The following is a 13,852-nucleotide window of genomic DNA, read 5'->3' as shown; positions in this document are numbered from 1 at the left end:
TGGTGGTGAACATAAAATAGGTGACAATGACTTAATGTTTTTAGATACTAGTCATTGTGTTAGTCTGTTGCTTGTTAATAAAATACCTGCAGCTGTGCATTTTTAAAGTTTCATTTAGGCTTATGGTTCTGGTTCAAAGTCAAGGGACTTCAAGCAGGACATGGCCAAGAGAAACGATGTGTCTCACCTGGTCTGTTTTTAACTAAGTTTCCACCATTCAATCATGATGATTGCATCACATTGATCCTAGTTAATCCTAATTACCTTCCAGCTCCACCTCGAAAAGCCACCCTCTTAAGATCTCATAATGGAGATTCAATTTCAACAGAGAAGATAACCATATTCCAGCCAGAGACACCACTAATCATCCATGTCATGTAAATCAACTTGTTAATCTAGTAATTTAGTGAACCGTGTATCTTCCTTTTCTGGAATTTTTAGGGTCCAACTGGTGTTCCTGGATTTCCAGGTTTGGATGGCATACCTGTAAGTATTTTCTAAGTTTAATTTTTTAAAAATGGGGGGGGGAGAAGAAACAAAGTTCTTTTGATAGGGAAGAAAGTTTCACAAAATTAAAGCAGCAAACATTTGAATCACAACGGCCACAATTTGTGCATCCATATTACATCAACTTTATGGTATGGTTTTCCTGCAATAAGACTTCTGTGATATTTCCTGCAGGGGCACCCGGGGCCTCCTGGACCCAGAGGCAAACCTGGCATGGATGGCTACAACGGCTCTAGAGGTGAACCAGGTTTGCCAGGAGAACGAGGAGTTCCTGGCTCAAGAGGCCTGCCAGTAAGACACCCAGAGTTCATCCCCATAGAAGCATTAAATGCAAAGTCTCCCTCGTGGAACAGGCTTGGAGGGTTTAATATAAGTGTGCCCAGAGCATTTGTTGAAGAGATCTAACTCTTTACACCTGGGTTTATTTTCAGTTCTCTTGTTTAGCTGGCTGTGTGTGTCTGTGGGCTCACTTCTGAGGTTTCTGTTCTGTTGCACTGATGTTCCTTATTTCATACAGAGCTTTTAATGGTAGTGTGTCGCCGGCCAGCAGCGACACCTACGAGGCATTCTTGAGGGTCTGGGAAAAACCGGACCTGCAACCGGACCCCTTATTGCCAAAAGCGGCTGCTTTTATACTTTCTCCGTTTTTCCTTGTAGGTCTTAGCTTTTCTCTGCTGTTTTTCTCCCCATTCTCACCACCAGTCTTATTGCTTTTGTACCGCTTTTCTTCCCGGAAGGTCTTAGCTTTTCTCCTCTCCGCTGCTTCTCTAGCCCTCTCTCCACTGCTTCCCCCCCCCCCCCCCCCCCCCGCGCCGCCAAAGGTCTTAGCTTTTGTACCCCTCTCTGCTGCCCCGTTTCCTCTTTGTTCTTCTCCCATCTATTGCTTTTAGCGGCTGCTTTTATACTGCTCTCCACCAATCACTTCTCCCCGTGGTCCACTTGGCGCTACCTGATAGGCCAGTAGCAATGACATAATCACAGCAATGGCTCAGCCTATCCCTGAGACTTCCTGTTTACGTGCTGGCGAGACCAACCCCGCCTCCTGGCCCTGGGCCAGCCGCCATCTTGCAAAGGCCTTTCCCACTCCTGGGAGCGGCTGTGGCAGCCTGCTTCCCACAGCTCCCCCACTTTTCTTGCCGGGAATGATGAATTCAGGGGTTGATTTCAGCCACCTTCATGGCCATGGCGTGTTCAGGATCCCCGGGTAAGGTCCTTTCCAGCAAGGTTCCAGGGTTTGTGGGTGACTTCCGAGCTCATGACCCTGAACTAGCTGCCTAATTTCCTTAGAGACTTCCCAACCCCAATTCTAGGGATTACTGAGGGGCGCAGAATCATCTTCTGTAGCTACCTTCTTGCTGATTAGGGGTGTCATAGGTTCTGCCTTTTTGGGGTTCAGGAGTCTCTTCCAATCTCTAGTTCATTGGTCTATCTTATGAGCAGTCACTGCCCATGGCTATGCCGCCTCTCAAACAAGAAACCGCCGCCTCCAAGGTGAAAATTAAATAACTTTTAAACGTACTCTATGCACTTATGCCGGCACTGGCTGGGAATCCCCCATTTAGGCCACCAGTTGTTGCCGGCCAGCAGCGACTCTACCTACGAGGCACTCTTGATGATGGGGGGGAAAAAGACGACCCGCAACCAGACTCCCCCCCTTACTGCCAAAAGCGGCTGCTTCTACACTCTTTCTCCGTTTTTCCCTGTAGGTCTTAACTTTTCTCTGCTGCTTTTCTCCCCGTTCTCCTCCCCATTGGTCTTATTGCTTTTGTACCCTTCTTTCTGCTGCTTTTCTCCCCGAAGGTCTTAGCTTTTCTCCGCTTTTTTCCCTGTAGGTCTATAGCTTTTCTCTGCTGCTTTTCTCCCCGTTCTTGTCCCCATCGGTCTTGTTGCTTTTGTACCCCTCGTTCTGCTGCTTTTCTCCCCAAAGGTCTTAGCTTTTCTCTGCTGCTTCCCCCACCGCCGCCAAAGGTCTTAGCTTTTGTACCCCCTCTCTGCTGCCCCGTTCTTCTTTGTTCTTCTCCTGTCTATTGCTTTTAGCGGCTGCTTTTATACTGCTCTCCACCAATCACTTCTCCCCGTGGTCCACTTGGCGCTACCTGATAGGCCAGTAGCAATGACATAATCGCAGCAATGGCTCAGCTTATCCCTGTGACTTCCTGTTTACGTGCTGGCGAGACTAACCCCGCCTCCTGGCCCTGGGCCAGCCGCCATCTTGCGAAGGCCTTTCCTATTCCTGGGAGCGGCTGCAGCACCCTGCTCCCCAAAGCGGTGCTCACACCCCATGGTCAGCTGTTTCTCTGTAACCTATATCTGCTCTATTTGAATTTCACTTTCATCACTGCTGTTTTTTGTTTCTTTGCTTCACTTCCATTTTTTTCGGCCAATTCCCTCTTTCAACTCTACTTTTGTAAAATTTCATTTGAGAATTTATCATTCTTGTGTCATTTAGAAATAGACAACGTGAAGACGTGCCTTGTGCTGTGTGTGTGTGTGTGTGTGTGTGTGTGTGTGTGTGTGTGTGTATAATCTGAATAATAAAGGTGTAGCAATCCATCATCATCCTTGAAAGCAGTGATGTGGGCCCGGCATGATAGCCTGGTGGTTAATCCTTGCCTTGGCTGTGCTGGGATTCCATATGGGCCAAAGCCTTAGGATTTGCACCTGTGTGGAAGACCCTAAAGAATCACAAAATCACCTGGCTCCTGTCGCTGCAGCCACTTAAGGAAACGAGTCAGTGGACTAAAGATCTTTCCCTCTATCTCCTTCTCATTGTATATCTGCCTTTCCAATAAAAATAAACAAATCTTAGAAAAAGAAAAGCGTCACGAGCAGTTGGTGGTCATGATTGGCATTTGTTATTTAGTAGTGAGTTAGAGTCTGAAGAGTTAGTAAAACCTGCCTTCATGCAGTCTTCATTCCAGCTACAGTGGTAAATGGAAGTTGGACTGTGTTGCTGTATTTTGACTTAAATATAGCTGAAATGTTTGCAGACTGGAACTGTATAATACTAAGAGTATTATGGACCAATATGATCCCTCAAGTTAACTCTGAACAGAACTTTCTTCTATAAAACCAATAGGTATTTACTGCTGGAAATAAAGTCAGATATGCTTTGTGGGAGGGGTTAATTTAAAATTTTAATGTATAGTTGTATAGTGATCTATGAATTGATATATTTATAACTACATTCAATCATATATTCATTGGTATATTTGTTGATATAGTCATAGCATATATTCAGTATACATATCGATATGATATATATTAATGTATATTGAGCTGTATTGATATATAAAGATAACAGCATTTATTTGAGGTAATTAGATCATGACATAGCAAACTGAGTAGGATATTAAGATGTTAAGTATGAAAGCCTTGGGGAGAACAAAAGTATACTTTTTATTTTATTCACTTGTAGAAACTACCAGAAACAAATTAGCAGTTATATATAAACACCTTGTAAATGGAGCTGGCTATGTTTTTAGAAATTATTTGGACAAAAGGATTCATAGCCTAGAAGCACCATGTTTGATACAAATCCTGTAATAAACAAAATTAAGTTGCTTTTACCATTTCTAGGGCACAAATTAAACAGTTGCAAAATTGATTATTTGCAGGAATAATATAAGTGAGTTATATTACAAGGAAAATGCAATTTCCTTGTTGAATAATTAGTGAATAACTACATAGCAGTAGAGTCTGGTTTGAAGAGATCCCATAAAAACTTTTAACTAACGTTGGAATCAAGCTAAGTGAAAACCTTGGGATGATGTTAATATGATGGTAATAATGATAAAACGATTTCTCTAGTGAAGCCTACAGTTGTGGACATTCTAGTGTGAATAATATTTTGTAAAGAAAAGGAAATGTGCTTTTTTTAACCTTAAGTGAATATTTTGTTTTTAGGGCCTTTCTGGGGAAAAGGGAGAAAAAGGAAATTCAGTGTTCATTTCAGGTGGTGTTAAAGGCATTCAGGTGAGTGGTGTGGTCATGTTGATTTGAAACTCTTTTTTCTTCCCAAATAGGCAGATTTATACAGGATGGGTGTTCCCTGGCAGATATTTCTTTTGAAATACACTGTTTTTTGTTTTTTTTTTTTTGTCATTACACTGCATGGGAATGACACCATAGTTATATGGAGGCATTGGTTTCAGTTAGTCTAGCTATAAAATCCTAATGTCTTCTGTCCATTGAGAGCCACAGTGATGCGCTTATTTCAGGGCTTTTTGGGTTTGGTGCTTCTGATCTGGAGGCTCAGATAATCTTGTGTCATAAAGGCTGACCCGTGCAGTGGAGGGCTTTCATGCATCCATGGTCTCTGGTCTCTGCTCTTTAGAGTCTGTTGGCATATTCTCTTCTCCCCCTCAACAGCATTCCAGACATGACCAAGTGTGCCCTGTGTGGTGAGCGAGCCCTTTTGAAGATCATTGCTTTATTTACAGTTAAAACATTTTAATATTAGTATTTATTGCACAGTATTGTTGAAAGATCACTATCACTATTGATGCTGAAAATCTTGAAAACCTTATAGCCTGTCCTTTATCATTTTAATGCTTTTGTGCTTTTAACAGTGGGTTGGTTGTGAATGTTCAAAACTAAACTTTGAATAGTTTGAAATTTGTAAGGCAACAGTTGTGCAGTACTTCAGGGTTTCCATGTACCCCACATCCAGCTCCATGTTTTGCTAAACATATCTTTATATTAGTCATAATTATTGTTATATTGTTATATTTGTCATAATTAATGAACTACACCCAGGTTCTACTATTTTTTTTGTTTAATCCAGCCTCTTCCCATTTTCGCTGTCCTCAGGGCCTTTATAATCAACACAAACGTAAACTCTGGAGAAAGCATATCATTTCTCTAACATAAGCTACAGATAAGTAGAATGAGATCAGTAAAAATGATGAATCCACAAGAAAGGCAGTACATTTCCAGGACATGTGATCATTGTCCTTAAGGGAGACTATTGTATATCAAGAATTATGGCTTGATTATAGCTTTCAATGTATATTAATTAACATCAAAATCCATATCACTTTGGAACCAGTATGATGTACTTAAACTTAAAACAAATTATCATATGACCCAGAAATTCCACTTGTGAGTATTTGTTTGGAAGAACTAAAAGTAGAAACTAAGGTATTGATACATTCGTGTTTATAGTAGCATTGTTTATAACAGATAAAAGTGGAAAGTAATTGAAAGGAAAATCAATCAATGAATGACTAAACAAATGTGGTATATGCATACAATGGACTATGACTTCAGTCTTAGAAGAAAATTCTGACACACACGTCAACCTGAATACATGCTGATGACATGAGATTAAGTTAGATAAGTCAGTCACCAATGACTAATAGTATGTGATTGTAACGAGTTTTCCTAAAAAGTAAGATCTGTATAGACTGGAAGTAGAGCAGCCGTTTCCAAGAGGAGGAGGGAGGAAACGGGGAGTTAGTATTCCGTGGGTAAAGGGTTTCCCTTGAAAAACGTGAAAACCCTCTGAAAATGGATGGTGATCTATCTCAAAAACAGTGTAAATGTGTTTCTTGCCACGCTGGATTTTATTTTGTTTTTTAAAAAAGGAGCTGACACCACCCTTTTAATCCTTTAAAGTAAGCCTTAGTTCTTAGTTCAGATGCACAAAGTTCTTAGTTCTTAGTTCAGATGCACAAAGCAGTAACTCTGGGCAGAAGCAGGTGTGAGAAGAGTCCGCCACAAGCTCACTTTGTGTCCCCTATAGGGTGGGCCACAGGGATGAAGCGTGTGTACAAAGCAAGGAGTGACCAGAGACAGGAAAGCTCTCAGGAAGTGGAGTCACTACACTGAGGCTTTAGAACAGCTTGAAAGACAAAAATGTTGATTCCGTGTTGTTAGGACCCAAATGATCTTTCTGGAGAAAGAGGATGGAGAATTCAGGCCTGAGAATTGGAGAGGGAAAATGACCTCCACAGAGCCCTGCTGTAACTGCGCCCTCCAAATGGACAAGTTGAACCAGTGGCACAGATAGGCCAATTCAAATAACGTGTGTGCATATTTCTATCTTTCCATGATCTGTGCTTCAGGGGGAAAAAAAAAAACTGTGTTTCTCATACAAAAGAATGTGTCTTTACTGTTGCAGGGCGACCGAGGGGAACCAGGACCACCTGGCTTACCAGTAAGTCTCCTGAGCAGCTCTTGTGTTTCTGATTGCTCCTCAAACAGCCCTGCATCCACACCAGGACCACATAGCTTGTGAGCCCACTCAGTACACAATGGAAATGTAGCTTGCTTATTAAAAATTAAGGCTTTCAAGAGGACTACCGCAGAGCATTCAATCAAGTGTAGCCCATAGGCTGCTCAGGATGCACGCCTGGGAAGCGATCTTCAGATCTCCACAAGCTTCCTTTGCTCTGAGCCACCATTTGGCATTGCTCGGGCATGTACAGACACAATTACAGGAAGGCAAGTCTGTTTGGAAGCCACACACACAATACGTAAATGTATGTATGTGTGCCAGCTACAAAGGAAATGACTGTATCACCTCTCTACACCATTTTTCATCTTGCCAGGGTTGTAAGTGATATCTAATATTTTCCCATACCTCCCTATCTTTTTCCCTATATCCCTGAAACGTTTAGTTGAATGTTAATATTCATCTTTCTAATCTATCAATGTTGTGAGATTAAAACTGAAAGCACTTTTGCCTCCCGAGCATTGTAACTTAGCTTTGTGACTTCTGGCTTCTGATGCGGTAACTTGACCATGTTGGTTTCGTAACTACTACTGAAGTTCATTTCTACACAAGAAAGGAGATACCTTAAGGTCTCTGTTAAGAGAAACACCAATTTGTCCTCTTAAGGAGAGTAATTTAGTCATACAAATCATTCAATAGGGCAAAACCAGTGGGAGAAATGAGACTCATATCACCCATTTGTGTGCAGTTTTGCCATTGCTTAGATATTACAGAAAAGTGTTCATGCCCGAACCATTGCAAGTTGGGGCCGACACTTTTACTGACACTGATCTCATAGACTGTGTACTTTTTATTAAGTAACTACATTACTATTTTAATATATTAACATGAATTTAAAAGCATCTTGGTATGCATCAAATTAATAGCCTATGTGGAATTTGGGAGTAGCTGATAAAAACTTGCTGTGTTCTAAGCTTTCGATATCACAAAATTGAGTTGCAGACATGTCACTGAGCTCTGGGACTGAATTCAATCCTAAAGATATGAGTTAGTCAGAGCTGCAGTGCACTGCTGCTGGCCTGCTCTGTGCTGTTCTAATGACCGTGTCAGAGCGGCCATTGGAGGTGATTCCCTAGGGCAGGTGTGGTTTGGGTTGTGATGTCTTAGCGATTACCTGTAGTTCCTGCTGGAGATAAGGATTGCATTTTTGACAGTAATGATGTTGATTTTTGTTTTTTGTATCTAGGGATCAAGGGGTGCTAGAGGACCTTCAGGTCCCATGGGATATTCTGGAGCTCCAGGGTTGCCGGTAAGAACAGCACTTCCTGCCCAGTCCCTTCAAAACCCAGAGCCAACATGAAAATAAACAGAAAAGAACTGTAGTCTTGGTACCAATGGTACCAATGGGCTCTTAAAATCCACTATGATGGTTGGAGCTCCCTGGGGTAAGCCAATGCATCATGTTCATGTGTGACAGCAGCCTATCCATGATTCAAATTCCTTCATTAAGTTTCTTAACTGTGAACTTGGGCAAGCCGACAGTGACACATTCTAATTTCTATGACTGATCATTATCATTGAGTTCTGATTTTTTTTTTTTTTTTTTTGGTCATTGACTTAGGGACCTCCTGGCCGCCCTGGGAGCCCAGGTTTGAAGGTAGGAAGTCCTGAGTAGGACACTAGCATGTGCGTAATGGAAAAAGTGATGTTTGCCAAAGTGTTATCTTTGATCTTATTAGATGTCCCAAGGTGTAGCCTAAAGTCTAATGGCTTTTGTTATAATGTTGAAGAGTTGTGCAATTTCTTTCCTGTTCTTTTCCAGGGCAATCCTGGTGTGGGAGTGAAGGGTCTAAAGGGAGAGCCGGTAAGAGTCCATCTACTTCTCTGTGGCGCTGTAGAGGTCAGGCTGTGCGGGCTGCCTGCCTAGTATTTAGTTTGTGCTCATTATCTAGGCGCTGATCAGCTTTAGGGATAAGAACTTTTCTCTGCTGCATTATTATGGCATCATCACCCTTGACTGTAACACTCCTCACAAAATTTAACACTGCATTCGGGTTAATTTGCAGGAGATATTTCAGCCTAGCCACCCCCCCCCCCCAAAAAAGCGACCATTTTAAGGTAATGTGCAATGTCCATAGGATTAATTATTTAATTATGGATTTGTTTGATTGCAACAGAATCCTGAGCTCCACATATAAATGCAAACAAAAAGACTTGGAAGCAGGAATAATTAGCAGCATAGCCCATCTTCCCTCCTGTCCTCCTTTCCATTCTTTCCCAACACTCCTTGTAATCACTTCTGCAGAAGCAATGACTCTGTAAGAATATGTTTTAGGAAATACTTTAAGGCGGAGTTTCAGAAACGGGGTGAATGTCCAATAGCAAGTGAGCAGTTCTTTCAACAAAAGTGAGGAAATGGATCTCCTCTTGTCCGGCCTGAACTGGTCTTGGGTACCAGGATTTAGTACTGCTTCCGCAGAGTTCCCATGTGGTTAAGTTATGCTGGCATCATGCAGCAGAGCAGCACCACGGTCAAAGCTGAGGGTTTTGTGGTGCCTGCAAGGGCCCGTGATACAATGTTGAGCAGAAAGAACAAGTGGCAAAAAGAGGTATTGAATTGTGAAAAGAGAATGACACAAAGACTCTAAAACATACTAGTACCTTTAGACGGGCTTTCCCGCCCTCAGTGCGGTGATGTTTCAAGGCTGAGGGACTGCCCTGTGGATTGCAGTGTTTGGCAGCATCCCAGAACCGCCCCCCCCCCCCCGTCCACTGTGTACCACGAGTTTCTCTCCTCCCCAGCTGTGATAATCAAACATGTGCTAGGTTGGTGTCAAATAGCCCTGTGAGGGTGGGGATGGAAAGTCCACCCTAAACCTTAAGTACTGATGAGCTTGAGAGATGACTGAATAAAAAGAGAATAAAATAATCACCTCCAAACTTGGGAAGTCATGGGCTTCTGAAATGTACTGCCAAAGCCGGAGTAGCCTACACACTCCCATTTGAAGACACTGCCTTGTAGCCAGGCAGGCATTACCTGCTCAGTGACCTTGACTGCTGAGGCCACAGGTGGATTTGTACACTCAAAGTGTGGAAAAACATGGACGTATATGTCCATGGAGCAGCCATTCAAATGCTGTGCAAAGTATGCTTAGAATCCTTTCGATTGTTGGGTCCATGAAACAAAACTCGAAAGTATGATGCAAAACTCTCAGGAACATGGCAGTTCACTCTATTTTAAGAAATGCTGCCCTAAATGACCATTATTAATTGTCTCTGGGTAATATGATTCTATGCTTTTGCATTTTGTTTTTCGGAATCCTTTTGATTACATTGAATAAATGATACTTCCACAGCCTGGAAAAATAGAACGATGACCAATAGTTTGAATAATTTTCCCATTTGTTGGCCCCGGTGGGTTTTGCTCAGATTTATTCTAGCTGTGAGACTAACTTTGGTTCTCTTTACCATGACATGATTCACAATTGTCATGTGCTGTTTGTGTGTGTGTTCAGTCAAGCACTCCTGCAGTGGGAATCTTGAAGGCGGCGGCTGTACCTTACTAGGTTCTGAAATACATCAAGAGAAAAACAGTGTGCCGAGAGCCTGGTTCTTCTGTGGTTTAAAAGGGCTATGATGAAGTTGAATTCTTGCTTTGATTTTTAAAAACTATTTATTTATTTGAAAGTTACAGAAAGATAGGGACAGACAGAGATCTGCCATCTGCTGGTTCACTTCCAAAATGGAAGCAGTGGCTGGAGCTGGGTCAGGCTGGATTCAGGATCCTGGAGCTCCAGTTAAGTCTCGTGTGGAATACAGGGGCCCACACATTTGGGCCCTCCTCCACTACTGTCTCTGCTGCATTAGCAGGGAGCTGAACTGGAAGTGGGGCAGCCAGGGATGCCAGTGCCGGTGTCACAGGTAGCAGCTTAGCCCGCTACATCACAGCAGCAACCTCTGTTTTACCTTTTTTTAAAAAATTATACAATATTCTCCTAACAGAAAAGCATTGGGTGTTTGTTTCTGTCAAAAACATTATTTTTTAAAATTTTTATGTCTTTGAGAATTTACTGTATACCACTCAATGTAGTTAATATTTTGTGGGCCTCACCTATTTAATAAAAACAATACTTTGAGGCAGGCATTATCATAGTCCCCATTTCACAGCAAAGAAAACTGAGGGTTATGGGAACTGAGGCCGCTGGGAACTTGTCCAGAGTAACACAGCCAGCAGGGTCTGGTCTGCTATCACACGTGACTTACTCTGCAGTGGCTTTTAACCAACCCAAAGAGGGGCAATAAAAACATGTGCGGTGTCATTCAGCAACATTCAGAACTGTCCTCTAGTTGTGTGAGACTTCACGGTTACATAATAAATTCAAGGAGTTTCTTTTTTGTCCAAGCGTATGTGCACAAACCAATATAGGGTTATAAAATATTGTTGAAAATAAATTTGAAACAATCCAATCAGAGTAAGATGGTCTAATAATGTAAATTTTGGGATAGATTATTGGCTAGGAATTAAAAATTAGGATTGTGTAGAATTTTAGTATAGCAGAAAAATACTGACAAGGGGCTGGCTCAACTGACCAATCTTCCACCTGCAAGCACTGGCATGCTATGTGGGTGGCAGTTCATGCTGCATTTCTGATCCAGCTCCCTGTTTGTGGCCTGGAAAGGCAGTAGAGGTTGACCCAAAGTCTTGGAACCCTGTACCCATGTAAAGATCTGAAAGAGGCTCCTGGTTTCAGATCTGCTCAGCTTCAGCTATTGCAGCCATTTGGGGAGTGAACCAGCAGATGGAAGATCTTTGTCTCTTTTTCTCTCTGCCTCTTCTCTCTGTAGATCTGCCAGTGTAATAAAAGTAAATACATATTTTTAAAAAGGTGTGACTATAAAGGAAAAATGTAAAGTGTTTGGAAAATTACTAAAATCATTTATTTTAGTTTGTGCTTATCTAATACATAGTGTTACTTGAGTATATCATGTCTTAGATTATATCAAACCATTCACACACCTGTCCATCTTTGAGCCTATGTATATGTGTATATGTAAATGTGTGTTCATACGTGCATGGCTACCACCAGCAAGAATGTATGAAGATTTTTACAGATTATTTTGAATTATAGTAATATTATGGATTACTTTTCTGTTTTTTTTTTTTTAAGCTTTATTTATTTGAAAGGCAGAATGATAGACAGTTCTATTTGTTGGTTTTCTTCCTAAATGGCCGTAGCAGAACTTCTTGTGGGTGGCCCATGTGGGAGTTAGCAGTCCAGGTTGTTGGCCCATCGTCTGCTGTTCTCCTGGCCTGGCTGGGAGCTGGAGCACATAGGACTCTGGCGAGCACTCCATGAAGGCTGCCAGCAGAACTCGCTGCACCCCAGTGCCAGCCCCTCAACTTGTTTCTAATAATGAGTATGTATTACATATCAGTAAGAATTTAACAAATGTCATTTTAAATTGCAAGATGCCTTTCTCACAATTAATATTTGAAGTTTGTGATACACTGGAATGGAAACAAAGTACAGGAGAAAGTCGTTAAACCCGCACATTTGTATGAAATCCCTCTTTTCTTGATTTTTCTTTTAAAGGGTGAGGTTGGCCTGCAAGGTTCTCCTGGACCCACCCTCTTGGTGGAGCCACCTGACTTTGATCTGTATAAAGGAGAAAAGGTAAGCTCCTGAGCCACTTGGTAAAGTAGCAAGGGAAAGTCTCCGACCACGTGCCTGTGAGAGCCTAGTGCTCATGCTGTGCCTCACCACGCTGACCTCAGGTCAGAACTCTCCTTAGTCCCATTGCTCAGAATGGAAAACGGAGACTCAGGGGCTCCCGGCGTTCTTGGTTTTACTCAGCTGTTGGCAGTGGACTTGGCTTGAGCTACCGACTTGGGCCAAGACCTTAATTTAATTCACATTGTTTTGTTAATATAAAAGAACTCAGATTGTTTTGAAATGTGAACCAAAAACAACCCCCAAAGCCTGGTTATCCTTTAGATGTTATACACAGGCCTCAGGTTTGTTCATTAGGATGGGAAAATGCGAAGAGCTGGGGCCACCAAGGACTCCTGCGACACAGGAACCCTTTGTTAGCCTCCGCCATGCATAGACCCAGTATCTTAAGTGGATACCTCAGTCCTTCCCAGTGACGTGGTTAATCTCTCTGCCTCCTCAGAAGCACCACTTAGACTGAGGGCTGCTTCCCCAGCTGTCCTATTGGTTTGTGCATGCACCTCTCACACACAGAAGTGGTGCAGGCGGTGTAAGTGCCAACTAGTGACAGATAAACTATAATCCCTTATCTTAGAAAGTGAGTGAAATAGGCTGTGGATTCTTAAAGAGAAGGAATTCAGTAAGTTGAAGAATGAGAATAAACCAGATTATATTCTTTGTGATGTTTAGGGTTTGAAAGGAATTCCTGGAATGATTGGACTGCCTGGACCTCCAGGACCCAAGGTACTCTAAGTACTTCCCTGCCTCCCGAACAGTAGGATACTCTCTTAATGTTTTATTTTTATTTTGCCTAATCTTAGTGCTTTAATGGTTTATTTTATTTTATTTTTTTAATTTTAATAATGTTAGTTGATTAGGGTACAAAGGCTCAAGGGCTACAGGGTGAAAGTGGGTGATATCATTGTTTCCACACTAATATAATCATTTTTCCCTGTATCTGGGGTTAGGGAAGTAACAAAGGGAAAAGCCCCACCCTACCTCCCACCCATCCCCGATCCCCAACATGAGGCACGCTCCAAGGGTCCTGCTCAAACAGTTTTGATAGTGCTTTAATTGTAATGCATATTGTTAGAACTTTTTTTTACTAGTTCAATCTTTAAGCTTTTTTGCTTTTCCTTCGGTTTTCACTTTTCAAATTGCTGAAATACTGTTGCTTGAATCTCTCTAAATATTGTCATTTCTTCAAGGGTGAACCTGGTGTAGGCGCAAAAGGAGAGAAAGGTATTCCCGGATTCCCAGGACCTCGGGTGAGGCTCCATCATCGCCAACTTCTGGGGACCTGGAGACATCTCTCATGTTTTTCTAAGACTAGCTCCACATTCCTATGAGCTCAGAGAGTAGAGACTAGCTCACCAAACGGTGATACATTGTGGAGAATAATTGCGTGCTAGCCAAATGTCCCTGTCATTGAAAGTAGGAGAGCAGAAGATGGCAG

At 42.2% G+C, this 13,852-nt stretch overlaps 1 protein-coding gene across 1 annotated transcript in view; it reads left to right on the top strand.

Moving 5' to 3' along the window:
* COL4A4 (collagen type IV alpha 4 chain) overlaps positions 1–13,852 on the top strand; it is a 98,493-nt gene that overhangs the window by 19,583 nt on the left and 65,058 nt on the right. Inside the window, exons 5-14 of the mRNA XM_040982775.1 lie at positions 442–486; positions 682–798; positions 4,414–4,482; positions 6,632–6,667; positions 7,932–7,994; positions 8,307–8,342; positions 8,508–8,549; positions 12,280–12,360; positions 13,087–13,140; positions 13,605–13,664. Coding sequence (XP_040838709.1) covers positions 442–486; positions 682–798; positions 4,414–4,482; positions 6,632–6,667; positions 7,932–7,994; positions 8,307–8,342; positions 8,508–8,549; positions 12,280–12,360; positions 13,087–13,140; positions 13,605–13,664 — 603 coding nt within the window. The remainder of the gene's footprint in view (positions 1–441; positions 487–681; positions 799–4,413; positions 4,483–6,631; positions 6,668–7,931; positions 7,995–8,306; positions 8,343–8,507; positions 8,550–12,279; positions 12,361–13,086; positions 13,141–13,604; positions 13,665–13,852) is intronic.

Source organism: Ochotona curzoniae, unplaced genomic scaffold (assembly GCF_017591425.1).
Source record: "Ochotona curzoniae isolate NIBS_2020 unplaced genomic scaffold, NIBS_Ocur_1.0 contig_3643, whole genome shotgun sequence".
In the NCBI taxonomy this organism is placed as follows: domain Eukaryota; kingdom Metazoa; phylum Chordata; class Mammalia; order Lagomorpha; family Ochotonidae; genus Ochotona; species Ochotona curzoniae.
The sequence above is the reverse complement of the archived record's forward strand: the minus strand, read 5'-3'. Positions and strand labels throughout refer to the sequence as shown.